We start from the raw sequence: 27,194 nt of genomic DNA, 5'->3' as shown, positions 1-27,194 counted from the left end.
TTTTTTTTTTTTTTTTTTTTTTTTTGTTGGGTCGGGATTAAATGTGTGAGATGGTATTTCTTGTTTGGATTCAGATGTTTATTAGTTCTTATCTGTATTACAGTCTCACAAACCCTGAGTTCTACAGCACTTCACTAACAAACTACAAAATGGAGGGGTATCTCTCTCTACAAGGTCTTTTAAGGATAAGCTGTTAAATAAGAAATGACACTTAAATTATTTTTTCTTTTAACTCAATAACTAACTACTTGTGACTTGCAATGTGGACTTTTTAATCCAATTACACAATATTACTTAAACTCATGAAGAAGAAGGTGAAGAAGAAGGACTAGTTTCTGCTCTAAAATTTTTATCTTGCTTTATATATATTACTATGTTTTAAAATCTTAAACTCTAAGTTTTTTACAATGTGATATTACACACTTTTATTCAAACTACACACCTATAATCTTAGTTTTATCATTTAATTTTGGAAACCTTTTCTATGGCTTCAGGTTAAATGTAGTGGTTTTTGGAGGTCACTGTCTGTCTGCAGAAAGTCTAAAAATTCTCAGTAACCAGGGTTCCAGCATGGACTGTTTGATATTGTCATTGCAAAGTGTGCAGGCTTCAAAAAAATGGATCAATTCACCTGTTTGCAGTGGTCTCCTGCACCTGAGGTCTGCTCACCTGAGAGATGGTTTTTCAGTCCCTTCCTGTTGTGGGACTGGTGGGGCCAGGAGGGGAGCAAAAGCACAGGTCACAGCCCACATCCTCAGGTGCCAGGGCTGAGTGTTTGGAGTGTGCAGATGAATCCTCTCCTGGCTACAGCTTTGGGCCAGTGAGTCACTGTGTCATTTCCAGGAGTGTCCACGATCTCCTTTTCCCATCACTACCTGAGTGTCTTTTCTCTGTCCTAGGGGCTGACTTTTGAGGAGGTGGAGAACTTCTTCACCTTTCTGAAGAACATAAATGATGTGGACACAGCTTTGAGCTTCTACCACATGGCTGGAGCTTCTCTTGATAAAGGTACTAAAAGCTGTGGGGTGTTCAGGTGCTGAAAGCCTGAGGGAGCACAACTCATGCTGTGTCTTTGGAGTTAGGAAGATGTCAGACAAGCCCAGGCTGACAGGTTAAAAATGTACCCAAATTGCAATTCCTCCCTGTAATGAGGTGCTTAGCTCACTGCATCCATGGATTAAGAGGGATTGCAGGTTTTATACTTCCAGAGTTTTAGATACAGGGAGAAGAAAGGCTGACATGTGTAGCCTGGATGGATGAGGAAGCAGTGATTTCACAGTGGTACCTTCAGAAGGACCTTTCTGCTGTGTGCAGAGGCAAGGTGACCTAATGAGTGTGCCACAGGCTGTGGTTCCAGATCCCAGGGACACCACTGTTTCTTCTTCATCCCCATCTTCTGAAGTGACCTTTTTTCCTCCTCCTACAAAGGACTTCAAAAATGAGTGCAAAAGAATTCTTGCAGAGTTATCTTCTGTGGAGGTCTCTGATGCACGTGGCAGAGGCACAGCAGCAGTGGGGCTGGTGGTAGGAACTGCTCAACCCCTGTTTTGTTTCAGCTTTGCTCAAAAATCATGGACTTTGCCTAGAAATAAGGGCTGGATGCTGCATTTCTGATTGGGAAGCCAAGCAGTGGCAAACACCTTTGGAGCTCCTGGGAGTGATGGAGGGAAAGAGGGGGAGCACTGGAACACCACTGAGGTCCCAGACTGAGCATTAAAATCTGTCCAGAGACTGTATTTCAGATAACCCACAGTGCAGAGGAGTGGGCTGAATAAACCTCAGAGCTGGTGTTTCCTGGGGACCTTGTAATAGTGTGGTTTATTGATCAGACCAATCCATATCCTTCCCCTTCTCATCATGTTTCATTTTCTGAGCTGGTCTGTCTCAGGTTTGCTCTTAGATCTGACACACTGATTAAAAAAAAAAAAAAAGGCAAAAAATCCCCAAAATATATTTCAAACCAAAGTCCCACTCTGCTGCCAGGATCTGTCACAAGTGCTTTGGTCTTTGGGTTTTTTTAAGAGGGATTTTTTTTTTTTTAACAGACTGAGAATATTAAAAAAAGATGGCAAACTCATTAAAAGATTTTTAGGCTAAGTGGAAACTCTTGTCTGCTACAAAGTTAAAGCTGATTCGTTTAGGCAGCTGCAGAATTAAACATTTTGGAAGACAGCTATTCCAGCTGCTGCTGTTGTGGGAATATTAAGGCATTAATAGGTTTTGGGGCAGTGGAATTACAGAGGGAAACAAACATGTCACATCTCTTCTTGTGTGTGTCAGCAGCCCTTCTCATCTTAAATTTTTTTGGGGGAAATAATCTGTACTCTTTGGTTTAGATGATCATTACTTTAAGACTTCAAATAACCTGATAGGATTTTCTTTCATTTAAAAGTAAAATACCAAGTCTGGGTGTGCTGCTCTGAGCCCTTTCTGTAGCATCCCAGGGGAGGTGATAGCCCAGCAAATCAAATTTACTCAGACCCTACAGGAAACTAGCATTTGTCCTGTCATGGAATAGATATATTTTTGCAGAATTTAGGTCTGTGTGCAGTTGGTAAATCAGTGTGATTGCTATTTAATTATGTGCCATTAATGAGCTCGTGCAGCCACTGAGCTGGGAGTGTTTGTCTGGGGTGAGGGAACCTTCCTTGGGCAGCGATCAGATTTAAGTCAAGTAAACCATAAATGGGGTGTGCCCTCCCAAAAGTGAAGCTTTCACAAGGTTGCTGGTTACAAACTAACAAATGTAAAAATTACACTGGGATGGGGACTAGGAAGAGGTTAGTTTGTGTAATAATTTGCTGCTAACAGTGCAGCAAATATTATTCCAATTTTAAAAGGGCTGTTTAAAATTTCAGAGGTACCAAACAGCCAGAGCCTTGACAGCCTGTTTTCTGTATTGCATTAAAGTTGCTTCTTCTTCTAAAAAGGATCACAAACCTGTATTTTAATGACCCATTTAAAAACACAGATTATTTGTTAGCCCTTCTTTCATTTTCCCAGCAACATAATAGCTGTCATTCTTCTAAATCACAAGCACTCCTTAGGAGACTTCCCCAGCCTGGGCTCAGCTGGAAGCAGGACAGGAGCTGAATTTGGTGCTTATTCCCCTTTTAGGAGGGTGTGAATTGCAGTTTTTGTGACACTGTGTGCAGCCAGGCTTTCCATGCAGCCCTTTGCCAGCAGAGAGCTGTGGGATAACTCCTTTGGGATTTAGGGCAAGGCATGGATGGGCCAAAGCACAAGAAGACAGCTGAGCTCACTGCTGATCCGTGGCTTGGACAGGGCTGGAGCCCCAGAGAAGTTCATGGAAAATCATTTCATTTGAATGATGCTGCTTGAAATGGCTCCAGAGTGGACAGGGAATCAGGAAGGAGGCAGAGGTGAGCTGGAATGCAGTCATGGAATTTCTGCTTGCTTTCCTCTGCCTTGGAGAGGGATGGAAGAAGTCAGCCCCCCTGGAAGCACAGCTTGGATTGCTCCTCTGGAATAATGGCAGTGCTGGGAGGGGAGGACTTGGGAGGGGTCTCTGGGACCCTGGTGTCCAACAGGATCCCCTGCAGCTGCTCGCCCTGGGCCATCTGCAGTCAGGTCTGGGATGTCTCCAAGGAATCTCCTTCCTCTCCATATTTCTGGCTGTGGATATTTCTCCAACAGCTCTGCCTTTGGTCTGGGAGCTCTGCTTTTTTTCTCCCTGATCTCCATGACTTTCTGTCATGCTCCCTTTGATGTCAGAACAGCTTCTACTCAGCTGCAGGGCTGCGGTTTGAGAAGAGCAAGGAAAATTTGCTGTGCACACAGGATTGCACAAGGCTTATCCATCTCTTTCCTGGATGGGTGTTCCAGCACGTACTCATGCAAATGATTTGTAAAAAGTTCAATAGATTTTGGTAGCTAAACTGCCAGTGATAACATCCAACATTTCCAACTGGGAGCCTTGAAATGAAACGTGTGCGTCAACGTGAGGCTGATTTCTGGGAGCCCAAAACACACATGTCCTGCCTTTCCATCCTGGAATGGCCCAGGGCAGGGAGCTCTGCTCCCATCACCCTGAGTGCCATTTGGAAAACAAAGGCAGCAGCCCAGCTGTCCATTCTTTTGGCCACATGTGTGATTAATCTCAAGTTGGAGGGAAAAAGTGAAGTTTGCCATCTGGCGAGGCTGTGGCCTGGAGCAAAGCCCCGTTTGCAGCTCTTGGTGAGGCATTGCTCACAGTGCAGTTCTGGGAATCAGAGTGGAAAAAGAGGATAACTGTGTCAGACTCTAAACTTGCATAAAATCACTCAGATGGCTCATTAAAGGAACCACTGGGAGATACAAGTGCATGAAATTTTAGAAGCTTTTCGAGATGGAAATGTGGAACTCATTTTTGATGATATAAAATCCAGGAGAATTTCTGTCCCAGAACTCCACACCTGGACAGGCTTTTGGAGATGTTCCCCAGACAGCACCTATTTCATTTTGTGAAATGGCAAAGAAATTATTCCAGCAGGTTTGCTTCAATTTTATTTGCCTCCCTGAGCTACCCTGTGGTCTGGAGCATGTGTGTGGAAGTGAAAGCAGAGACACTTTCCCTCTTCCTTATGATCCCTTAAAAACCAGCACAGCCCAGTCATGCAGGCCCTGTGAAGTCATTTTGGCATCAAGGAAGAACGATGGGATGGAGCTGACACTTGTGCAGTTGGATTAATAAGAGAGGAAGCAGGAACTGGTGGCCACGAGTACAAGTTCCAGCTGGGAAAACTGTGGCTGTGAAAAATCAACAGGAGGGGAGGGGGAGACTCCCTGCAGAGATGGAGGGAGTGGGTAAAATCTCAGCAGAAAAACATAAAACTTAAAGGAATTAGGACAAGGGGCAATGGTTTTAAATTGAAAGGGGAGATTTTGATTTGGTGTTAGGGAGAAATTGTTCCCTGGCAGGGTGGGCAGGCCCTGGCACAGGGTGCCCAGAGCAGCTGTGGCTGCCCCTGGATCCCTGGCAGTGCCCAAGGCCAGGCTGGATGGGGCTTGGTGCCACCTGAAATGGTGGAAGGTGTCCCTGCCCATGGCAGGGGTGGCACTGGATGGGCTTTAAGGTCCCTTCCAACCCAAACATTCTGGAATTCTGTGATGAATTCCACATGAATGAATGAAGAAATGATGAAGAAATTAAGAAATCATTCTAACTTTTTAGATGTAAGGCTACAGCCAAAGGGTACCTAGGGCACCAGGAGGGGAGGATGGCATCAAGGTGAAGCACCTTAAGAGAAGTTCTACATTTACAACAAATTAAATTAAATTTGGTGTTGCTGTCTGAGGAAATACAAAGTAATAACTGCTGACTGGAGCTGCATCACTTACGGAGAAAAGGAATTTCTCTCAAAAAGAATAATTACATGGCAAAAGCAGGGTCCTACTTGAGATGATATATATTTTACATATATACAATGCATCATTTCAATTTTCTCCTGCATTATTTAGTAAAAGGAGAGGTTTTATGGGGAAAAGCACCTGATGGTGGCTGTGAATTCCTCTCAGAAAACCCCAGATTTCACTCAGGGGAGCAGAAATGGGGTGGAAGGTAATGTAAGCATCAATGAAAAAATCCCATTAGAAATATTTTATGCAGTTTGTAATTAATCCAGTTATGGTATATATTGGATTATTATTTTTTCCTTTCTGACACACTTAACTCTCCAGAATTCCTGAAGGACTGGGGGTGCAGAAGCCCATAAGATGCTGTGGAGGAAAGCAGAGGCTGTTTGTGGTCTCAGTCTGGTTTTGTGATGCACCACTTCCTTTTTTTCCCTTGTTCCACAGCTAAACATTGATCCCAGTTGCTGTGGATGGTGTTTCCTTGGGTCAGGCTTTGTAGAGAAGCAATTTAACTTAATAGAGAAGCAATTTAACTTTCAATACACTCACACCAGCCTAGTGAGGGGGCTTTTTTTTCCCCATTTGTACAGCAAAATCAACTGCCTAATCCTGCCAGATTAATAGCTCCATGGATTGCCCTTTTCTAAAGGTGGGAATAAAACTCCTCCTTGCTTCTCTGCTGCCAGTCTGGGGAGAAAAGGGAAATAATTCCTTACAACTCCTTATTTTATTGCAAGGTTAATCTGGTCTGCCGCCTGTGAGAGGGTAGTGGGTTCATTCTGCAATTACTGGGTTGCAACAGGAAAAGCAGTTTTTGGAATTTCCAGTTTTTGGAATTCCCTGCTTGATAGAGTTGCATTCCAAGGAATGCTTGATAGCATTCCTTGGAATGCTGTCAGAAGGAGCTGCCTCGTTGATCAAGCTTATTGCAGCCTCTCTGAAGACACAGAGGCCGTTTTCCAGGGAGGAACAGGAGTCTCCTGCTGAGGTGGGCACACCCTGCCCCCCGAGTGATGCAGTGCCCTCCCTGTGTTGCAGTGACCATGCAGCAGGTGGCCAGGACGGTGGCCAAGGTGGAGCTGTCGGACCACGTGTGCGACGTGGTGTTCGCGCTCTTCGACTGCGACGGTGAGTGAGCGCCCCGAGCTCGGCCGGGGGCAGTCAGCCCAGGGGAGAGGGCTCTTCTTGCCATGCTCTGTGCCCCTGGATCTGGGCTGATCCCCTGTCGGACTATGCCCTCGAGAATTCTCTACAAATCCATTTCCCACATTCCCCCTGCCCTTTTGGGAAGGGTATCCGATGGTAGCCACCCTGTGAGATGTGCCTGTTGGAGCACAGATGGGAGGGTTTGGTGTGCACACTTTGCTCCTTTCCCCCCTGCTCCAGAGAACTCCAGTTGGTCTAACAAAATGAACTGTTGTCCTCCAGTGTTGGAAACGAGCCGGGCTGGGGCTTTATCTCCAAAGTCCTAGACAAATGTCAGCTTAATTTTTAATTAATTAATAGCAGCTCTGTGCCCTGCTGGGAAGCTGGCTTTGCAGAGGGTGTGAGTGCCCTGGGGTAGTTGTTGTCACACTGAAGCACTCCTGGCTTGATTTAATGGGAGTTACTGGAGTCTTTGCCAGGTGACAGCAATTCTGATTTGGAAAGAAAGAAATTCTGCATTTGCCCAAAAGTGCCAAGCCAAAATCAGAGTCCTGGCTGGCACCCTGCTTCTCTAGCACAGACCCAGCATCTGGCAGCTCGGAGTGGCAGCACTGCTGCATAAGTATGAACATCAAAAAATGTATTTAATTCATTTATTCCTTTTTGTCCCTCTTGGTTTCAGCTCTGCCTGCTCCTTTGCACCTCCCTAAGGTCACATCTCCTGTTTTATTTTCCTCTGTGCTTCAGTACCACTGTTGTGATACAATCTTCACGCCAGATGATCAGGCTGGAGATTAGAGTGAGCTGAAGTGTATCCAAATATTCCCTGTTTGCCTTCTCTCAGAGGAGAATCTCCTAAATATTTTGATAGCAAATCTTCAGGGAGAAAGATTCTGCTTGTCAGAGGAGTCCCCCAAGGAAGAAAACAAATAGAAAAGCAGGCACAGACGTGTTTTTATTATTATTATTTTGTTATTTTCACTCCATCAGTGTTTACAGACATTAAAAACCTGCAGCACTGAGGGAATTTTGATAGTTGGCTGGAATTTTGCTGCACAGTGGCTGCATTCTCATAACCTCATTCATCAGATCAACAAATCTTCCCTTCCACTCTATTAGAAAAATTTGTGCACCCACAATTTCCTAAACCCCTTATAAAGCAGTGTTTCCTGGGAGGACAGGGACATTTGGTTTGCATTTGCTTTTCTGCCTCCTGCAAGCATCCGTGGGGCTGGGATTTAAACTCTGTGGCTCAGGGACCCTTGCTCAGCAGGATATTTTGGGAGGTGGGAGCCAAATGTGGTCTGTTTCTGCAGGAAAGGACACTCATGGCTGCTGCCCTTTAGAGCTGTCATTTCAAGGAGGTTGGTGGTGGGTCTCTGATTATTTTTCCTCCTTTTTGCAGGGAACGGGGAGCTGAGCAACAAGGAGTTTGTTGCCATCATGAAGCAGCGCCTGATGCGAGGCCTGGAGAAGCCCAAGGACATGGGCTTCACACGGCTCATGAGGGCCATGTGGAAATGTGCCCAGGAGACAGCATGGGACTTCACAGCTCCCAAGCAGCAGTAGCAGGGTTGGGAAGGAGCACCCCCATTCCCTGGATCAGCCCATGGGCACAGCAGGTTGGCACCAGGCTCTGGAGAGGCTGTGCCAGGAGGATTTTGTCAATCCAAGTTAGAAATCCACGCCTGCTGTATTTGCTTGCTGCTGGCTCCTCCATCTTCCTCTCTCTCAGGAACAAGGAAAGGACTTTTACTGCCACCACCTCCGTGGCATGGTGTGCCCTGCTCCAGAGCTGGACCCCAAATCACCTTTATTTAACGCTATGAAAAAATGGCATGGGGGGTTCTTTTGATTCTCAGCCTGCTCCTGGGAAAAGCCAGGCAATTCCTGGATTTTGTGGATTTCAGCCAGCCAAAAGCTGCACCTGCTGCAGAAGGGCAGCTAAAAGCTCCTGCCCTTCCTGCCTTGCACCAGCATCCTGCAGCAGGAGCTCCCCAAGTGATTTCCTGAGTGGGGAATTGTCCCGGGGAGGGGCTGGCAGTGGTTTGCCGGGTGCTGTCCTCTGTAAAATACCATGTAAAGATCTTGCTCCCAGCAGCCTGGCTCTGTCTCTCCATTGCTCCACATCCTCCCCCAGGGCTGGGGCTGAGGCACTGAAGATGGGCTGTTCTGGGAGTGGGGGGGAAAGCCCTGTGACTTCCAGAGCTGGAAGGACCAAGGGGATCAATCACTCCTGGAATACTTTCTGTCCCTAGCACAGGAAAGACATGGAACTGCTGGAGAGAGTCCAGAGGAAGCCACCAAGGTGATCACGGGGCTGGAGCATCTGTGCCATGAGGAAAGACTGGGAGGGCTGGGATTGTTCAGCCTGGAGAGAAACTCCAGGGTGACCTCATTGTGCCCTTGCAGTGCCTGGAGGAGGTGACAAGAAACATGGAGAGGGAATATTGACAAAGGCCTGAAGTGCCAGGACAAGGGGGAATGGCTTCCCACTGCCAGAGGGCAGGAATGGATGGGATATTGGGAAGAAATCCTTCCCTGGCAGGGTGGGCAGGCCCTGGCTGTGGCTGCCCCTGGATCCCTGGCAGTGTCCAAGGCCAGGCTGGACAGGGCTTGGAGCACCCTGGGACAGTGGAAGGTGTCCCTGCCCATAGGAATGGATGGGCTTTAAGGTCCCTTCCCACCCAAACCACTGTAGGATTCCGTGGTTCATACAGGGATATTGATCCTGATCACTCCAGCCAGAGTTCTCCTCCTCTCCCCTCATTTCCCAGGCTCCTTCGGGGTGGTTGGGGTGCGGGTCCCTGTGCTGTCACACACAGAGCAAGGTGGGAGTGCAGGTTTGGCCCTTCCTGCCTCAGATCTTCTTCCCTCTCTCCTGCCTGCTCCCCATGGCCAGCCTCCAGGGATCTGTCACCTGTCTGAATTCTCTTTTGGAATGAAGGTTGTTCCGACCATCCGCACTGCGAGGGAATGTGAAACAATGTCACACAGCCCCGAACAGCCCCATCCCTCCTCTGCGTCTCCTTCACCCGTCCCGGGCACGGTCCCTGCAGCCAGGACCTTTCCAAGGGCAGGAACTCCATGAGGAGGAGGAGGAGGACTCGAACCTGAGAGAATTCCTCAAGGGCTTGTTCATAACCCTCCCCTTCCGAACCCCCTCCGAGCGCAGGATCCCAGGCTGCTCTCTGGCGTCCCCTCCCCATGTTGGGGGCCGGCTGGAGCCCCCAGGTCTCGCTCCCCAGGGAATCCCCTCCCGTTGCCCAAAATCCCGCTGCCTCCCCGGCCCCAAAAACCTCCTCCGGGCCCGCCCGCCTGAGGGCAGGGCTCGGTGACGTCATCCATCCGCGCCCGGCCCCGCCCCTCCGCCCCCCCGCCCGGCCGCCGCCGCCATGGAGTCGAACCGGGACGAGGCGGAGCGGTGCATTGGCATTGCGCTGGCCGCCGCCAAGGCCAACCAGCCCGACAAGGCCCGCCGCTTCCTGGAGAAGGCGCAGCGCTTGTACCCCTCGCAGCGGGTCCGCGGTGAGCGCCGGGCCGGGGACGCGACGGGGGGCCCGGGGGAGCGCGGCCTGCGCGGCCGCCGCCGAGCCTGACCTCTCACCTTCACGGCGCCTGCGCGGTGCGCGCGGGGCACGCCGGGAAAGCGAGTTCATCGGGGGTGCCGGGGCGTGTCCTGGGGTCTCGGGCTGCGGTACCGGCCGGGAGCGGGTACCGGTGGGCAGGGACCGGGTACCGATGACCCGCGGCTTCTGTCTTTAGCGGGGGCCCCCAGTGAGGAGGGTGCTGGGAAGGGAAGGGGGACCGGCTCCGCGCTGCTGAGGGACCCCTGAGCCGCGGGCACAACGCCCGCTGCTGCTGGAGAGCGCTGGGGGAGGGAAGGAGCTCGGCAAGGCGAGGGAGAAGTTCTCGGGGGGCTGTGAAAAGGCCTTCTCCTCCTCCTATTGCTCCTTTCCTACTCCTCTACTCCTTCTATTCCTCCTCTTCTCCTCCTCCTGTTTGTCTCCTCCTTATATTCCTCCTTTTCTTCTCCTATCGCTCCTTTCCTATTCCTCCTCTCCTTCTCCTATTCCTTTCCTCCTGGTTCTCTCCCTCTCCTCCTTCTGTTCTTTTCCTCCTCCTCCTGTTCCTCTCCTCTTCCTGTTTTTCTCCTCCTCCTCTTATTCCTGTTCCTCTCCTCCTCCCATTCCTCCCCTCCCTCTCCTATTCCTCTCCTCCCTGTCCCTGCATTCCCCCTCGTGTTCCTTTTCTCCTCATCTCTTCCTCTTATCTGTTCTCTCCTCCTTTCCTCCTCCATTCCTCCTCCTCTCCTCTTGCTGTTCCTCCTGTTTCCATCGTGTTCCTGCTCTCCCTGTCCTGTTCCTGCTCCAGCAGTTGCCACTGTTTGCAGACAGACAAGCCATGGCTGAGCCCACGCTCTCACACGTGGAGCAAAACAATCCTCCAAGACTTTCTGCCAGATTTTCGTTTGTTTCCATCATTTCCTGAAAGCTTTAATTCATATGGGAAGTGGTTAGTGAAAGCAGCCAAACTCAGTTCTTTCCCTGCATGTTCTTACATGGCAGAATGTTATACACAGGGCTGAAAGTTTATTTTTTTTATTTTCCTTTTTTTTTTTTGGCTTTGACCTCATCTGAGTTTGGATTCTTTGGCTGAGCTTTGCAGCTTGTTTGCCCCAAGGCTTCCTGTAATCCTCTTTTTGGTTGCACCAGGCCTCTTCCCTCTGCCTCAAACACAATGTGTGCTGTGGTGTGGTTTTCCTCCCCTCCCTTTCCTCCAGAATTTATACTTTGGTGAAATTACTGGGTAGGAAAAGTGACTTTTGGAGGAGGGCAGAGCTGGGGGGAGGCAGCAGGGAGGGTTAATGTTAAACACAACGTGCTGACTTGTGGCCAGACCCAACCAAGTTTCTCATCCAAGGACCCTTTGCTCCTTGTCCTGCTGGCTCTGCAGTTGGGAAATGCTGCCAGAGATCCCACGGGGGTCCCTGAGCCTCTGAGGAGCTCCTGGGAAATCTCTTCCCCAGGAGTTCCCCAGGGTTTGGCAACACTCAGCACCATGGCCTTGCTCAGCCAGTGCTGCAAACTCTGACCCTGGCTGGGCTTCTTGGGGTCAGGGAAGGGTTTTGCAAGGGGATTGCAGCAAAAATCTCCTGTGTCAGGGCACGTTGGCTGAGACACAGTCACACTCTGGTCACCTTTCAGTGGGAGTTGGGGAAAATGTATGGGAAGTTGGGCAGATGTTGGCTAATAAGGGAGGAAAAGTGCTCTGTGGCACGTGCTGGGGGGGAACTGAGTTGGCAGAACTGAATTCTGCACTCTCTGCTTCAGTGGTTCATGAATTTGTGCTGTGCTGGGGCTGCAGAGGATGCAAAAAGCAGCAGATTTGGGGCTGTACAGCAAAATGGGACCGACCTGTGGGCAGCTCTGGGTTTCTGTGCTTGGGTTTGGGAAATGCACTCTGGGCAGCAGGGGGGGGGGATTCTGCCCCTCTGCCCCTGGGCTCAGCTGAGACCCCACCTGCAGAGCTGCCCCAGCCCTGGGGCCAGCACAGGAGGGACCTGGAGCTGCTGGAGAGAGCCCAGGGGAGGCACCAGGATGGGCAGAGGCATGGAGCAGCTCTGCTGGGAGGGAAGGCTGGGACAGCTGGGGCTGTGAGAAGGGTGTGTGGAGACCTCACAGCTCCTTCCAGGGTCTGAAGGGGCTACAAGAAAATTTGAGAGGGATTTCATCAGGAACTGGAGGGCCAGGACAAGGGGGAATGGCTTCCCACTGCCAGAGGGCAGGGATGGATGGACATTGGGCAGGAATTGTTCCCTGAGAGGGTGGGCAGGCCCTGGCACAGGGTGCCCAGAGCAGCTGTGGCTGCCCCTGGATCCCTGGCAGTGCCCAAGGCCAGGCTGGACAGGGCTTGATGGCACCTGGGATGGTGGAATGTGTCCCTGCCCATGGCAGGGGATGGGAATGGATGGGCTTTGAGATCTCTTCCAACCCAAACTGTTCTGGGATCAAAATCTCCTGGTAAGCTTTAGGGAACTAAAGCCAAAGCAGCAGGAAGGGGAGTAGGTGGGGGAAGAGCCTCATGAGGTGAAATTTTAAATGATCTGGCAGATTGCTCCATGTTTGGAAGGAGCAAAACCAAAGACTATAATTCAGTGAACACTGAAGCACTGGAAATATGAGGGAGGGAAAAATTTACTTTTCTAAAATAAATTAATTTTAAATTTGTGAAGCACCCAAGCCCAAAAGCTCATCCAGTGAGTTACTGCTCCTTAGCCCACTGTCCTTTGCATCCCTCATCCTCTATTGGCTTTTGGATTCCCGGGTGGATTTTTCTGCCCCCTCTGAGCACTGGAGCCAGATAGGATATCTTGGCTCATCTCTTGGCCTGCAAGTGTTGTTTGCACTTGCCTGAAGAAGGTGATACCCCATAGTGCAAGGTCTGTGGTGTGCAATCCATGGGAGGAGGTGGAACAGCCTTCCCAGTTCTAGGGTCTGGATAAAGGACTGCAAGGGCCTCAGGATGCTGGGGCCTGTGTAAATACCCTGGGCTGGGTTTCGCTGTAGCATGTGTGCCTGTTCTTTTGGATGGGGGGGAAGAAATCAGTCTGATGCTTGGTTTAAAAGATGGTGCTGTGCAGCTGCCAGGGAAATGCACGATGCAAGGATGCTTGGAGTCTCCCTCCGTTGTGTCACCTGGGTGGTTAGGCCAGGCCTGGGTGTTAGACAGTGCCTGAGCCTTGCAAGGAGGAAAAGGGAAGGTGAATTGATCCCCCCAGTAACTGGGAGGGAGGATGGGTTCCACAGCTGCTCCCAAGCCGTAGGTAGTGACAGGAGAACAAAGCGCCCGTGTGAGGAGCTGGCAGCCAGCAGTGCTGCAGCTCTGTCCCCAAAAGGGGAGTGTCCCCATGGGACTGGCAGCCCACAGAATTATTTTCTAAGCTCTCTAAAGATATGGCATCGTCACATCACTTCCCCAGCACTGTAGGCTCTCAAAAGCAGGAGATAAAAGAGGAATAATACACTTTATAATGTGCTGGAGGACAAATTTGGACATGCTTTGCTGTCGAGGAGAGATGGAAGGGAAACAAGGACAGGGATACACTGCTTTGCTGATCTGCTGTGGCTCCTGGACTGTCTGTCTGGGTGGTCCTGGGGTTTTTATGGAGGTTGTGTGTGCTGGGAGAAGCAGAATATCTTCAGGAGTGGCCCTCACACCTGAGTGAGAAGCAACAGGAGCTGAAAGATTACGTGGGAGGAAAGGTGAGGGTCTTCCTGGGGAAGTGTGGGGGAGGTCTTGGGAAGGTGGCAGAGATGAAGAGAAATCTCTTCATGGGAGAGCTGGAAGGGCAGGTTGATCTTGGTGCTTTCTTCTCTATGTTTTTGTTTCTCTCATTTCAGTTCTGCTTGAGTCACTCAACAAGAACGAGCAGTCGGCCAATGGCCAATCCCAACCCAGGGAATCCACAAAGCCTCAGTTCAGGAAAATGAGTGGAGACTTCCCATCAGCCAATGGAGAGGCTGGGGGGGAGGCCCCCAAGGGCTACACTCAGGACCAGCTGGATGCAGTGAAGAGGTTTGTGCACTGCTCTCTGGGGCATTTGTTTGACTTTATCACATGGTACCCGTCTGCTTTTCACAGTATTTTAAAGATTTCAGCTTTGAACCATATGGAATAGTGTTAAGAGCATGCCCAGGAGGATTTATAGCTCCAGCAGCCCTGGTAGGCAGCTGCCTTTGGTCTGCTCATTTTCCAAACCCTGTTTCAAGCTTCCCTTTGTTCCTTTTTCCCTTTTGCCCATCCTGGAAGCTGAAGGACTGAACTGCAGGTGCAGTCACTTGGTAAACTTTGTTTAAGGTTATGGGCACGGCCTGAATTGTGCAAGAACCACTTCAAGGGACTTGCAGGAATGTTTGTTACATCATCCACTTCTCCAAAAACCCAGCCTGCTGGATTCTGTCTCATCATGTGAGAAGCAGAAGCCTTGGCTGGGCTGAGTGTGCCCACGAGGAATGGGCTGCACACCCTGGGCTTCTCCCTCCTTCCTTCTCTGGAATTCAGCTGATGCAAGTTTTACATCTGGGAATTAGCTGAGGAGAGAGTGAGGGAGGGGAAAGGCCGTTATCCTTCAGGTGCTGTAGTCCTTCCCAAACAGCCTCCAGCACATGAACATGATGAATGTGAAGTTTATTTGCCAATCACATTCCTGTGTGGGTCTGAGGAGAGGCCCTTCCTCCTCCACTGGCCCGACTCGTTCTGTGCTGGGTCACCCTCTGAGGAGCAGGGGCTGAGTAATCCAGAGATCCCTGAGCAACATCCATGGAAACTGCTGCCTGTAAACTCTCAGAGCTGACAAGTGTTCAAGACAAAGAGGTTTTTACTCCTGACACTAAATGTTTGCCCCCCTCTCCTCTGGCAGGGTAAAGCAGTGCAAAGATTACTACGAAATTCTGGGAGTCAACAGAGAAGCTTCAGATGAGGACCTGAAAAAGGCCTACAGGAAACTGGCCCTGAAGTTCCACCCAGACAAGAACCACGCACCAGGGGCCACAGAGGCATTCAAAGGTAAAGCCAGCTCCAGATTTGTGGTTTGCCCCCAACTCTCACTGAGAGAACCCTTAAAAACAACCCCACGAAATAAAGCGGATCTTTGTGAAGCTGTCTCCCTTCAGAGCTGGTCATGTCATGACCAAAGTATGAGCTTAAAATAATAAACACAGGTTGGCATGGTAGGATTCAGCCCTGTTGGCTGGGCTGAGGAGAAGCCTTCCTGCTCTTTCTCCCAGCAGCCCTTCCCTGTGTGTTGCTCCAAGCTCCTGCCTCACTGCTCGGGAGGGAATTCTGTCAGGATTAACCCAGTTAACTTGTGCAGCTCCAGGGCTCACAAACCACTCAGGAGAAACATTCCAGGAAACACCCAACCATTGGTGGATGGAATTGGTGAATAGAAATCCCAAGCAGAAGTTTCTAGAGTGGAACTGCAGCAGCCATACAAGTGAGCCCAGCCAGAACTCAGAAAAGGAGCTCTAGTTCTGCTGCAAAGAGCCCAATTCTCAGAGCCTCTCTATAAATGCAGCAGGGGTTTCCTGGGTAATAAAATACCTTAAAATTGGAGTAATTTTCCAAGAGAGGTGCTATTGCTTGGAACATATAATCCCATTTTCTCCTGCAAGCTGTGGAAGTTTGATTATTATCATTGAGCTAAACACAGAACTCCTTGGTGCCAGTCGTACGACACTGGTTTGGAAGCCATTAAAATAATCTGATTCTGGCCACTTTTTAGAAAGAAATTCTTTACTCAAGACAGTGCTGAGGCCCTGGCACAGGCTGCCCAGAGAAGCTCTGGCTGCCCCATCCCTGGAAGTTTTCTGGGCCAGGTTAGACAGGGCTTGGAGAAACCTGGGATATTGGAAGGTGTCCCTGTCCGTGGCAGGGGGTGGGTCTTTAAGGCACCTTCCACCCCAAAGCAGCCTGATTTTGGGAGTGAAATGTGTTAGACCTTTGCTGGAGCAGGGAGCAGGGCTGGCCTGATGTCAGTGTACAGGTACAGTATTCAGGTGAGCTCCTCACAGACGCAAATTCAGCAGTAAAAGTCTTAGGTAAGGTTTGTTCAAGCCTTTTAAGACTTAAATCCTTCCCTGATAAGTGTTAGCAAATAGTGACTGACCCCCAGCTACTTGGGAGAGCCTGTGCTGGTGTGGGGGGCAGATGAAAGGGCATCTGCACGCAGCTATCAGCTCTGCCTGTGCAGAGCTGCTGCTCCACAGCTCATCCTTGGATCCCTCAGTGACCAAAGGCAGGTTTCCTCACCTGTAATCTTGAATAATGATGTTTGCCCAAGGCTTTGGCAGGAGTTACGTGCCAGAAGTGGAGCGTTAAGCAAAGTGCCCTTTATCCCCCACTGCGGCGTTATCTCCTCCAGGCCTTGCCTCCATGGCTTCCTGTCCTTCAGCCCCTGAGCTGAGCTGAAGTCCACCTGCTTGGTTCCAGAGGGTGAAGGGGGAAACGTGCCCTGCTGTGAGGATATGAGTTAATTTTTCCTTATGTTGATGTATTAGCTGAAGTCTTGGCGTTCGCCTTCCCAGTGACCGCTGATAAGGTGCTGTGCTGAGCCCGTGTCCCAGTGTACAGTTCCAGCTGGCTGCAGGCTGTCTCGTAGCAGATCTGCATCACTACCTGTCTGCTCCTGGAAAAAGCCTTGAGCCTGGCTGCTTGGAGCTAAAATCCTGCTTTGGAACGAGGCATTTCTTGGGCTTTGTCAGCACAAAGTCAGCAAACAAACCCTGAGCCGCTCCGTTGCCGTTGTTTCCCTTGTTCTTTCCAGCTGTGTGGTTGATACACTCTGAGTCAGTCCTTGTCCACCAGCTTCCCTGCCTGGCTCTAGAAAGGTTTGCTCTGGGGGCACTAATTATAACCAAGAAGGAGAAGGAGTGTATTGACATTACATCCTCTGCCCTCCAAATCTCCACTCCAAAAAGAAACTGTACACCTCCATCTGACCATGGGGAAAATATTGAATCTTGGAGCTGATCTCCAAATGGGCACATTATCCCCCTTTTCTCCCTCTTCCATCCCTTCTGCCCCTGCCTTTTACACACCAGGCAGCTGCTGCCATGGGCATTTTGGGCCCTTGCAATGCAGGGAGACCTGGGGTGGCTTGGTACAGAGGGCAGTGGGAAGCTGGAAAGTGGGGAGAGGTGAATACAGAAATAGGAGGGTGGCAGGCAGACATTCTGGGAAAAGGGCTCAGCTTCCTGAGGCTGGAAGGAGAGGGACCCAGGGACCTGGCAGGGGTTTAGTTCCAGTACATTCCAGCCTCACAGGCACTGGTTAACAGTCCTTGTAATTATGCACCTTGCATGTGGCATCTGGAAGTGCTAAACTCTTAGCTGATGGATGCAACTTCTGGCTAATGTTTCCTTAGCAGCTTTTTTATGGAAAGTTTTAAAGTCCCTTTCAGGGATTTAGCCCGTATTTAAATTCTTTGCAGTTCTAGTTGCAGGCTCTGACAATAAATTCCCTTAATGCCATTTTTGAATAAAATTTGTCAACTAAAATTTGATTTCCCTACACAGCTGAAGGGTTTCTCTGGGGACATGCACCAAATCCTTATCAGTCATATCACAACTGATATCATATCACAACATTTGAATTAATTAAGGAATTTTTCACTGAGTGTGGTTTTCCTCGTGCCTGGATTTGCCCGAGCCGCGTGCCAGGTACCCGTTGCAAAGACGTGGGTAGCCAAATCCCTTACTTTGTCCGATGAGAAAGGCAAATGCTGGCAGTTTGCAGGGTGCAGGTGGGAGGAAGGAGCTAATGCTTCCTGCTTGTCCGTGTGGCAGCCATCGGGAACGCGTACGCCGTGCTCAGCAACCCCGAGAAGAGGAAGCAGTACGACCAGTTCGGGGACGAGAAACTCAACCCCGCCCGCCACGGCCACAGCCACGCCGACTTCCACCGCGGCTTCGAGGCCGACATCTCCCCCGAGGACCTCTTCAACATGTTCTTTGGGGGTGGCTTTCCTTCTAGTAAGCACCTTAAATCTGCTTTTCTTGTGTCCTTTGGGGTTCTTTAGGCTGCGCTGGGTTTGGTGAGGGGGAGTTCTCCTTCACGTGTGGCCGAAACGCCTCGAGTTTATTAAAGGGTTCATCGTTGGAGAGCACAGCAACCATCAGAGCTGGACTTCTTCCCAGCCTCAGGTGTTTGTTTGCATGCTGGCAACATCAGCTGCTGTTAGGTTGGGTTGAATGCTAGAACAAAAAGTGACTTGTTTTAAGGGTTGTTGTGAAAATAATCCTGTTTTAAGGAAGGCTTTTCTGCCTGGTGGTTTTGGAATTTAAATGTTCTTATCAGAGCAAACTGTGGTAACACCTGGGCCTTGTTCTTGATCTCTGTCTGCTCCACCACACAGCTAGAACAGGTTCCCCAAGATCAGTGGCCACTTCCTTCTCTCCCCTGTGTCCCATAAAAAAAAGGAAAATAGTATTTATATAGCATAATTTAGACCTTGTGAATTGAAAAATAAATCTGTGTCCTGTCTGTCCACAGTGCTGATCATGGCTTGGGGAGCAGGAAAGAATCTGTTCCTTTACTTGCTCAAAAGACACAGAGTCCATGTCAGGAGAAGGATATTTTGGAAAACTCCTTTGTATTTGTTCCAGTCATATCTGACTGGAAGTGGACATGGGGCTTCTTGACCTCTGTGGGCCAACTTGAAAAAAAAAATTTGGTTTCAGTTAAGAAAATTCACTCTGGTAGCTCTTTCCTGTCTGGAATCTAAGCACTAACACCCCAACACCAGTGGCTCAAAAGCATCTGGAAGCCTTTTGCAGCATTTGTGCTCTGCCTGGCACAGAGGCCAAGAAGCTAGTCCTGCAAAAACAGCATGTTGCTATTTTAGCTCAGTCTCTTTTTCCCTTTCCTCGCTGTCCCGAGAGAATTGAGGGCTGCTCTCTCAGCCTGGCTCCCTGTGCAGCTGTAGCTTTGACATTTAAAACAAGACATGGAAGAGCTTTGTTTGCAGGGTGGGAAAAACCCCAGAATTATTTCTGTTTGTGACTGGTTTTAATCTTTCCATCAGAATGGAGAAGGCCTGTGCAGGGTATTCTCTCTCTGTAGCTGACCCTGCTTTGGGCAGGAATTTGAACTTCCTGAGGTCACTTCCATGCTGAGTTTTCATATGATCCTGCAAAATCTTACAGAAGGAACTCTGTGCCCACTCTGCACTCAAACCACCTCAGGAATACCCTGTTTCAGCCTGTAAGCAGGTGAAACATGGATCATGGCCGCCTTTTGTGGTCCCTCCCTGGCCAGCCAGCAGCACCCTCCACACTGTGACTTTGGAGTAAGAGTTTTCTTCTTCCTTCAGGTAATGTGCACGTGTACAGCAATGGCAGGATGAGGTACACCTACCACCAGAGGCAGGACAGGCGGGAGCACCAGGGGGATGTAAGTGGAAAACACCTGGGATCTGGGAGGCTGGAGGTTTTCCCAGCACATCATTGGGTGCTGGTTCCTGTGCCTGACTTGTGAAACAGTCCTGCTTGTTGCCACCCTCCCAAACAGAAAGCTGGAGTCAGGGTTATTGTGGCTGTTGTCTGGGCAGAGCCAGTTTTATTGTAAAAAAACAAGCAAGAACTTCCTGAATATTTTTCTCTCAAGCTTAAAGGTGGAACTGAAGGGAGCTCAGGAGGTGAGGGAGAGGGAGAGTTACCTTCATCTATCCAGCACTGAAAAGGGGAGAAGGCCATGCATAAAACCAGTCCTGCTCACTAGTTTGCTGTAGAAAAACAAACTGTGGGCATGAGGCTTTTGGAATTCCCTCCCAGGGCTCCCCATGGCAGTCCCCTCTGCCCATTGTCACATCCAGAGAAGGGCCAGGGGGTTTGGACCTTCAGAGTCACACTGTCCTGTGGTTCCCCCCAGCTATTTTGGGTTACTCCCTGTGAAAAGCAGGAGAGGATATTTTGGAGCACTGGGAGGGAAGGAGGGAGGGAGAGCAGTGCCGTGGGATCGTTGTCCAGCTGTATGGGTGGCACTCCACTGTGTGTTTGTGTTCCCTCAGGGCGGCCTGGGGCTGTTTGTCCAGCTGATGCCCATCCTCATCCTGATCATCGTGTCAGCTCTCAGCCAGATGATGGTCTCCAGCCCACCCTACAGTTTGAGCCACAGGCTGTTAGTACCCATTCCTCTAAAACTTACCCACATGGGGAGGGGGTGGGCTCTGGAAGGGTGTGGTGGGCCAGGGATCTTGCCTCTGTTCTTCCTTTGGGTTTTTTTGCTTTATTTCCTGACCCCATGGCTTCTGCTGCCAGTGAAGTCTTTGTGGTTCTCAGGTGTGAGATACAAGGTGCAGGGAAAATTGGAGGGTGCTCACTTCCCTGATGGAGAGAGTTCCTTGCCAGGGACCTTCTGCAGTCCATACCCACAGCTGTGTCTGTCATGGAAAGGGACAGACAAAATGGTCTGGGGAGGCTGCAGCACAGCACTGAAATCTCATATGGAACAAATCGAGGTGTAGAGTGTGAAAAGCAAAAGCCATGTTCTCCATGAAAGCTTAGTACAACACAGTAGAGGAAGAGGATAAGGAGTAAAAGACACTCCCAGAGAAATCCTCCATTTCTGAACTCTCATCTTGCCATGAAATAGCTTTGGCCAGACATTTAGGATGTGAAAGTGAAACTGCTGTTCTAGATCCTGTGGAAATGCCCCGATCTGCTCCCTCCAGTGACTAATGGAACGTGTCCTCATTCTTAGTCACTTTGCAGTGCTAACAAAGAGTGGGAAAACAGGCTTGATTTCTGTCTGCTTGCATCATTCTTGGCAAAGGCTTAATGCATGTTCCGTGTGAGTTCTTACGTGCATTTAGAGAGGGCAGACCTGGTTGCAGCCTGGTGTTCCTGCCTATTTTCACAGGCAGCAATGTTTGCCATTGATCATAGAATCCCAGATGGCTTTGGATTGGAAGGGACCTTAAAATGATCTTGTTCCACCCCCTGCCATGGCCATGGACACCTCCCACTAGACCAGGTTTCTCCAAGCCCCGACTAACCTGGCCTTGAACAATTCCAGGGGAGGGGCATGATGTTAAATACTATAAAACTCAGCTTAGCTTTCAGATTTAGAGTAAAGACTATAACATTGGTCCTTGGGACCAAAACATGGGATGGTTTTGGCACAGTTAAGGGTTATTCTGAGAGGGTGAAGGCTTTTGAGCTGTGATTTCCACAGCTGGCATTAGCATTGTAAAACTAAGCATTACACATATTCACCTGTTTGGTTTATACTGGTGAGGTTTGTGGGGTGAGAAGACACAGAAGGGAGGGAGCAGTTAAATGGGCAGGGATTTCCTTCCAGCCTTGCCAGCTGCAGAGGAAGCCATCCCTGAGCCCCAGATGTTTCTCTGCTGCCCCATTCCCTGTTCCCTGTGCTGTCCCTGCCTCTGTGTGCTCAGGTAGAAACAAGCAACCCAATTTCCAGGCCTGGATTTGGACAAGGGTGGGAAGTGAGCTCATCCAGCGCTGCCACAGCCTCCCCGAGCAGCCAGGCTGTTTGAGCGGGGATGAGGAGGTGCAGGGCCGGCAGGAGGAGCTGCTGCATCGCTCACTGCCACTCCTCTGCCGGGAGGGAAGGGAAAGCTGTGCCTCAGCTCAGCGAGCAGGGCAGCAGAAGCTTTGAACCCACAGATTTAAATGCCACTCCGCCATAGTGAAGTGTCACTGAGGAGGGCAAAGTGCTAAAGAACCACTGTTACCTTTGTAAATCTCTTCCAAAAAGGATCTTCCTGCTGGAAGAGCTGCCTGGCTGTGGGTCTGATTGTTACTGTTCAGTAACACCTCGTGGAATTGGCCTGACTTAATTGCATGTCTGACTGCAGGTGACAGGTTTCCTGTGCCCTGATTTTCATGCTTCACACTCTGGTGTGTTGCTGCAGCCCTGCCATTCCCAGTCCTTCTCCTGTGAGGGTACACTCTGTAGTCCATATTTATTCAGAAGAGGAATATGAGCTTTGGGAGAGCTCAGGGCTCTGTCTTGAGAGAGAAAATAGTGAACTTGGCTTTTTCCAGGCTGCACCTCTGCCTTGAGAAATCCCAGCAGAGCTCTGTGCTCCTGTTCAGTCCATTCAGTTACCCAGCACTGGGCCTTGGTGAAACGTGCAGGAGTCTTGGGATCCCACCTGTGTGCTCTGATAACAGACTGAAGGGTGAGCTATAAACATGAGTTCATGTTTATAGCTGGCTTAAGAATCAGGCTGGCTCTCAGTGCAGCAGCAGCAGCTGGTATTTATTACAGGGAACTTCTGGCACGTCTCCAGGTGGAGCCGTTCCTGGTTAATTCAGCATTTGGGTCCAGCTCCTGTGTTATAGCTCACACACACACCCTAGGGAGGATCTCTAGGTTTGCTGGGGTGTCAGGGGAAGCAGGAGCAGGGCTTTGTCTGAAATTCAAACCCACAGGGCCAGGGGAGGAAGAGATTTCCTTCTTGAAAGTGCTTTCTGTGCTGGTTGGTGCAGGCTGGGGCACAGAGCGGGTCGCATCTTGCGAATGGAGGAAATCACAGATTTAATAATTTATTGGAAATTCCAGGGAAAGTTTTATTTTAAGTGGGTTTAGGCCCTGGGCAAAGAGTCTTGGAGTTATGTCTGTATTCAGAGCTCTGCCTACCTTGCTGGAGGCCTGGCAGCTTCTCTCTCCCTGTGTTGGTGGTTGGTTTCCACCAGAAATGCTGCTCCCTTCCACCCTCCAAGCCGGTGGCTGGATAGGGGTGAGAGATGTTTCCCGCTGTTTGGAATCACATCACCTGAGCTGGGGGCTTTGCTGTGCCCTTGAAACATATCCCACACTGTTGTGCTCTTGTCTCTGCACCAGGTCTGTGGGTCACACACACAGGAGGGTCACAGAGCACTTGAAAGTCCCCTACTACGTGTCTGAGAACTTTGCCGAGGAATACACGGGCACGAACCTGAAGAACGTGGAGCGGAGCGTGGAGGACGACTACATAGCAAACCTTCGGAACAACTGCTGGAGAGAGAAGCAGCAGAGTGAGTACTGAGGGGTCAGGAGCTGCTCCATGGGGTGCCTTTGGAAAGGTCTTTGACTGAGGACTAAGTCGTGCTAAGTTATACTTTAACACGGTGCCAGCACATTTCCTGTGTTGTTGGCTTTGTTTTTTCCAGTCCATGACTTCATGACAGGCCCGGTATGTGGGGGTTTTTTGTTTTGTTTTGCTTTTTAATGCTGCTGCAGAACTGGTCAGACAGGAGCTGTGCCCCAGAGGTTCCCCTGCCGTGTCAGCAGGATACCTCTGATTTCCAGTGGAGGGGGAAGGTAGAACCTCTAGGATCCCTGCTAGCCCTGTGTAATGTTTCAGTTGGTCAAGGACCGTGCTGGAAAGTCTGCTGCCCATGGTGTCATGCTCACATCCCACCCCTGCTGCAGGGGCTGCCCAGGCAGATGATCCAGGAGATATCCTGGTGGCAGAGAGTGAGGGCAGCGAGTCCAGGGGCAACCTGTGTGCTCTGGCTGCTGTGATGGTCACGGCTCTGGGAGCAGTGGCCGGGGTAGGATTTCAGCTCTGGAATGCCGCAGGGGCTGTGATCATCCCTGGGCGGTGCCAAAGGCACAGAGCCCTGCTGGGTAACCTTTGTGTGGGCTGCACAGGCACCTCCTGGGAGCAGAGCCGGGTTCCCCTGGCTTTTCCCGGGATGGATGAGCTGTCAGCAGCTCTTACGCCCATCCTGTCCTGAAGGGCGCGGGGCATTTCCTCATCCTCATCCTTTGCTTCACCTTGGACAGCTGGAGGTGCCTCCCATTCCCAGCAGAGCCGGTGGGGGAGCAGGGCCTGGCAGGGGAGTCCCTTCCAGAGGGCATTCCTGACTCTGAGCTTTTCCCTTTGCAGAGGAAGGCTTGTTGTACCGGGCACGCTACTTCGGGGACTCGGACCTGTACCAGCGGGCACAGAAGATGGGCACCCCCAGCTGTAGCAGACTGTCAGACGTCCAGGCCTCCCTGCACGGATAGTCCCAGCCCAAGTACGAGCCGGGAGCAGGGAACCCTAGTGCTTTTATCACTGAAATCCCTGATTGAGACACAGCCCTCCAGGAGTCTCCTCGGGGTGCACGCGTGCAGCCTCCCCTCCGACGGCGCTCCCTCGTTAATCAGGAATTGATTGGGTTTAGTTTGCATGTCGGCACCCTCGGCTCTCTCCAGGCTCCCTGTTTTCTCTGGCCTCTAGGAACAGGGCAGAATCCCTTGGTGAGGTTGGAAGTTTCTTAGGCGCTGTGGCATCCAGCCCCCACATTTTAAGGAGCCTTTGCTTTGGGTTGCTTTGTTGTCTGTTTTGCTGGGAAAGCTGCTATCCCTGGCACATGAAGCAGCCTGGTGACAGGGAATGGAGTCCCACCCAACAGATGTTCCTTGTCCCCCCTCCCGTTGCCTTCCCACTCAAGGAGAACAAAGCAAATGTTCCCAGCAGGTTGTAGAAGTAACTTACTGGGTTAAACTGCAATCAAAGTAAAAGCAGCTGGGGGGGAGGTCTGGAAGATTTGGGGGTTGGAGAGCTTGGATTAAGGAGAGCCCAATAACACATGAGACCGGACATGCCGGGAGAACTGCACCAAAATAATGGAAAAAATTGCCACAGGGTTTGGAGTCCTTTTTCTACAAAAATTTTTGGCCTGATTTTGCCTACCAGGTACTGCTGGGCTGCCTATGAATTGTGCAGATCCCACTACCCCAAAATTATCTGAGCACAGGATTTCTATAGAAAAACTCCTGGGTGAAGCTTGTTCCAGGTGTTGTATGGACACCGTTCTGGCTCACAGGGACTCCTTGAGGATGTTGGCCGTTGAGCTGCTTGATTTGCACTTTTGGGGATTGTTTTCCTCGGCATCTGAAAGTTTGGCCTTTAAAACAAATCCTCTGGGGCACATTGGGCTTTTTTTTGGGTGTATCTTGGTTTTGGATCCATTCTTACCTTGATCCTCCCGCTCTCTCGTTTGGATGACTGCGCCTCTTCTGGTGTTAATTACCTGCTTTTCTTTAATTCCCTCCCTGCACCCGTGGTCTGGAAAGAGCCTGGAAAAGCTGTTGCCTGTGCTGTGGGGTGGGAAGCAAGGGGGAGTCACAGATTGGCCAGAGTCTGACACCGCTGCTGCTTTGTTCCCAGAGCGTTGAAACGCCTGAAGACTTTGGGGAAGTGCACTGAGCCGAGGGGGCAACTTTGCTATTTAAAAAAGAATCAAACCTTATCTTAAAAATGGAATTGGAGAATTAGCAACGCACAACTGCCCCTTTCTTCTCTCTGCCTCTCTGAGGATCGCAGGCAGCGCTTGGGACAGGAAATCCAGCTCTCTGTCTTCCTCCTCCCCTTCCAACACCACTGGCATGCTCCCAGGATCCCACAAGGATCCCACAGCCCCTGGAACAGACACACAGAGTGTAAAATAACCCAAACTAACTACAGAAGCCATGAAGCAGAAGGAGACCCTTCGCCGCTGCTGATGGAGAGAGAAGTGGGATTTTGTTGATAAAGGAAGACACTAAAGAAAAAGAAAATATAATCTATTTAGCATTAATTTATAGCTGTATATATGTTGTACTTTTAAACTATGCAGGGGTTGAATGATTAAATTATTCTGGTTTCTGCCCATTTTGGGGAGCAGGGCAGCAGGAAGCCTCTTCCCAGGATGTCTCTGTCCGCAGCACTTTCCTCCCTTTGCAGTTGCTGTCCTTTGCTCCTGAGAGGACATCCTGTGGATGGGGACATCCATACACCTGCTCTTGGGGTTCTGATAAAACCAAATCCCAGACGTGCAGGGGGTCACAGAGAGAGGGGAGCCCGTCCAGAGCCGTGGATTTGCAGCGTCGGCCGGAGCCGCGGGGTCAGCTGAGCGCCGGCGTGGCGCTCGCCATGGGAAGGATTGTCCTGGATGGATTTTGCTCGTCAGTCTTTGGTTAATTTGTGCATGTAACTCCTTTTTCTGCCGAGTCTGCTGGAATTCTGCCTGGTAATCAGTGTGCTCCGTGCAGAGAGGGCTTTCCAACAGCCCTTTGTTGGGAGGTTTTGTGCTCGGGTTCCTCCCCCCCGGGCACCCACCGGCGCTCCCGGGTGCAGCCTGGCCCTGGCCTTCACACCCCATCCCGTGTTTCCTGCAGGACACCTGGAAAATGCCACAAATCCATAAGGAACAAAGTATTCTCTTGGAAGAAGTTCTGCTGGGGGAGATCAGGGGGTGTGTGATCTGCCCTGTGCCTGCCCTGAGGCTGCTCCGGGTGAGGAGCCATCTCTTGGAAGCAAAGCCAGCACGAGCAGAGCCACCTCCCATGGAATAAACTGGATTATTTAATTTTTTTTCTTTGCTCATTTGTGTCTAAAGACGTTTCCAGTGAAAACCATCCCCTGGCATAGTCGGGGCAGTGAACTGGGAGCACGGCAGCTCCCGGGTGGGCTGGCAGAGGTGGTTTTATCCCGTTGTCCTTAGGAATCCATGCGCTCTGTCTTGGCTGCTTATTTATTTTGTGAAATCTCAGCCTCCCGTTGGCTGCAGGCCCTGTTATCCCACAGCCACCACGGCTTGGACCTGATTTTAAGGGGTTTTATTATTTCTTTTTTTTTTAATGGTTCCTCCACCTTCAGAAGAAATTGGGTGGAAGTTCAGGATTGGAAATGGCGCTCGATAGAGGCACAGGGATGATGGGGACGGGGTTAAACCAAAATCCTGCTCACAGAAGGAGCTGGATGTGTTGCCCAGTGGCATTCCCTGGCCAGAGCCTGCCTGCCAAAACCTTCAGGTTATTTTTCCTGGTAGATACCCATGGATCATAAGGAGGGAGAAGGCATCGATCCCAGTGGATGCTCACAGAGGCTGTATCTCTCAATTTAGAGTTAATTATACAATTGTACATCTATAAATAAATGTTTATAATGTGAAAGGCTCCAGCTGGGTTGGTGTGCTGTGGATCCCTGCTCCAGCCAGCTCTGGTTTTGCAGCTCCTCGGTGTGGGATGGAATTTGGGGATGGCTGAGAACTCTGGTCCTGTGGGGGCTGCCCTGAGGTGGCAGAGGGAAGGACGGGGAGGGGATGGAGAGGACGTGGTGCCCCTGGCAAGGTGGCAGTGGGCACCCAGCAGGACACCTTTGCTTCAGACCCATTCTGCTGGGATGTGCCCAGAAGGGCCTTCCTGCC

The 27,194-nt window shown here is 50.4% G+C and overlaps 2 protein-coding genes across 11 annotated transcripts in view; both read left to right on the top strand.

The window, feature by feature from the left end:
* The window catches only part of MICU1 (mitochondrial calcium uptake 1), an 87,259-nt gene extending 78,658 nt beyond the window's left edge, over window positions 1-8,601 (top strand). For 5 of the 7 annotated variants that reach the window (XM_041468095.1, XM_041468091.1, XM_041468093.1 and 2 more), the window contains 3 exons: window positions 900-1,008; window positions 6,319-6,483; window positions 7,907-8,601. In XM_041468095.1, coding sequence (XP_041324029.1) covers window positions 900-1,008; window positions 6,319-6,483; window positions 7,907-8,070 — 438 coding nt within the window. In that variant the 3' untranslated portion in view covers window positions 8,071-8,601. The remainder of the gene's footprint in view (window positions 1-899; window positions 1,009-6,318; window positions 6,484-7,906) is intronic. The other 2 variants (XM_041468097.1, XM_041468096.1) reach the window with 1 other exon arrangement.
* Window positions 8,602-9,344: 743 nt separating this feature from the next.
* On the top strand, window positions 9,345-26,943 carry DNAJB12 (DnaJ heat shock protein family (Hsp40) member B12). Of its 4 annotated transcripts, none has more exons than XM_041468109.1 (9): window positions 9,345-10,029; window positions 13,905-14,079; window positions 14,924-15,069; window positions 17,850-18,035; window positions 19,376-19,455; window positions 20,072-20,181; window positions 22,876-23,048; window positions 23,906-24,038; window positions 25,175-26,943. In XM_041468109.1, exons 1-8 carry the CDS (start codon window positions 9,897-9,899, stop codon window positions 24,025-24,027), a joined length of 1,125 nt encoding a protein of 374 aa, XP_041324043.1. In that variant the 5' UTR covers window positions 9,345-9,896; the 3' UTR covers window positions 24,028-24,038; window positions 25,175-26,943. The 4 variants fall into 4 exon arrangements, with proteins under 4 accessions (XP_041324043.1, XP_041324042.1, XP_041324041.1 ...); XM_041468108.1 differs by having other exon boundaries at window positions 25,081-26,943; XM_041468107.1 differs by having other exon boundaries at window positions 9,348-10,029; window positions 23,906-26,943.
* Window positions 26,944-27,194: the final 251 nt, after the last annotated feature.

This window comes from Pyrgilauda ruficollis, unplaced genomic scaffold (assembly GCF_017590135.1).
Source record: "Pyrgilauda ruficollis isolate IOZ18807 unplaced genomic scaffold, ASM1759013v1 scaffold210, whole genome shotgun sequence".
Classification (NCBI taxonomy): Eukaryota; Metazoa; Chordata; class Aves; order Passeriformes; family Passeridae; genus Pyrgilauda; species Pyrgilauda ruficollis.
This window is presented reverse-complemented; position numbering and strand designations above follow the sequence as displayed.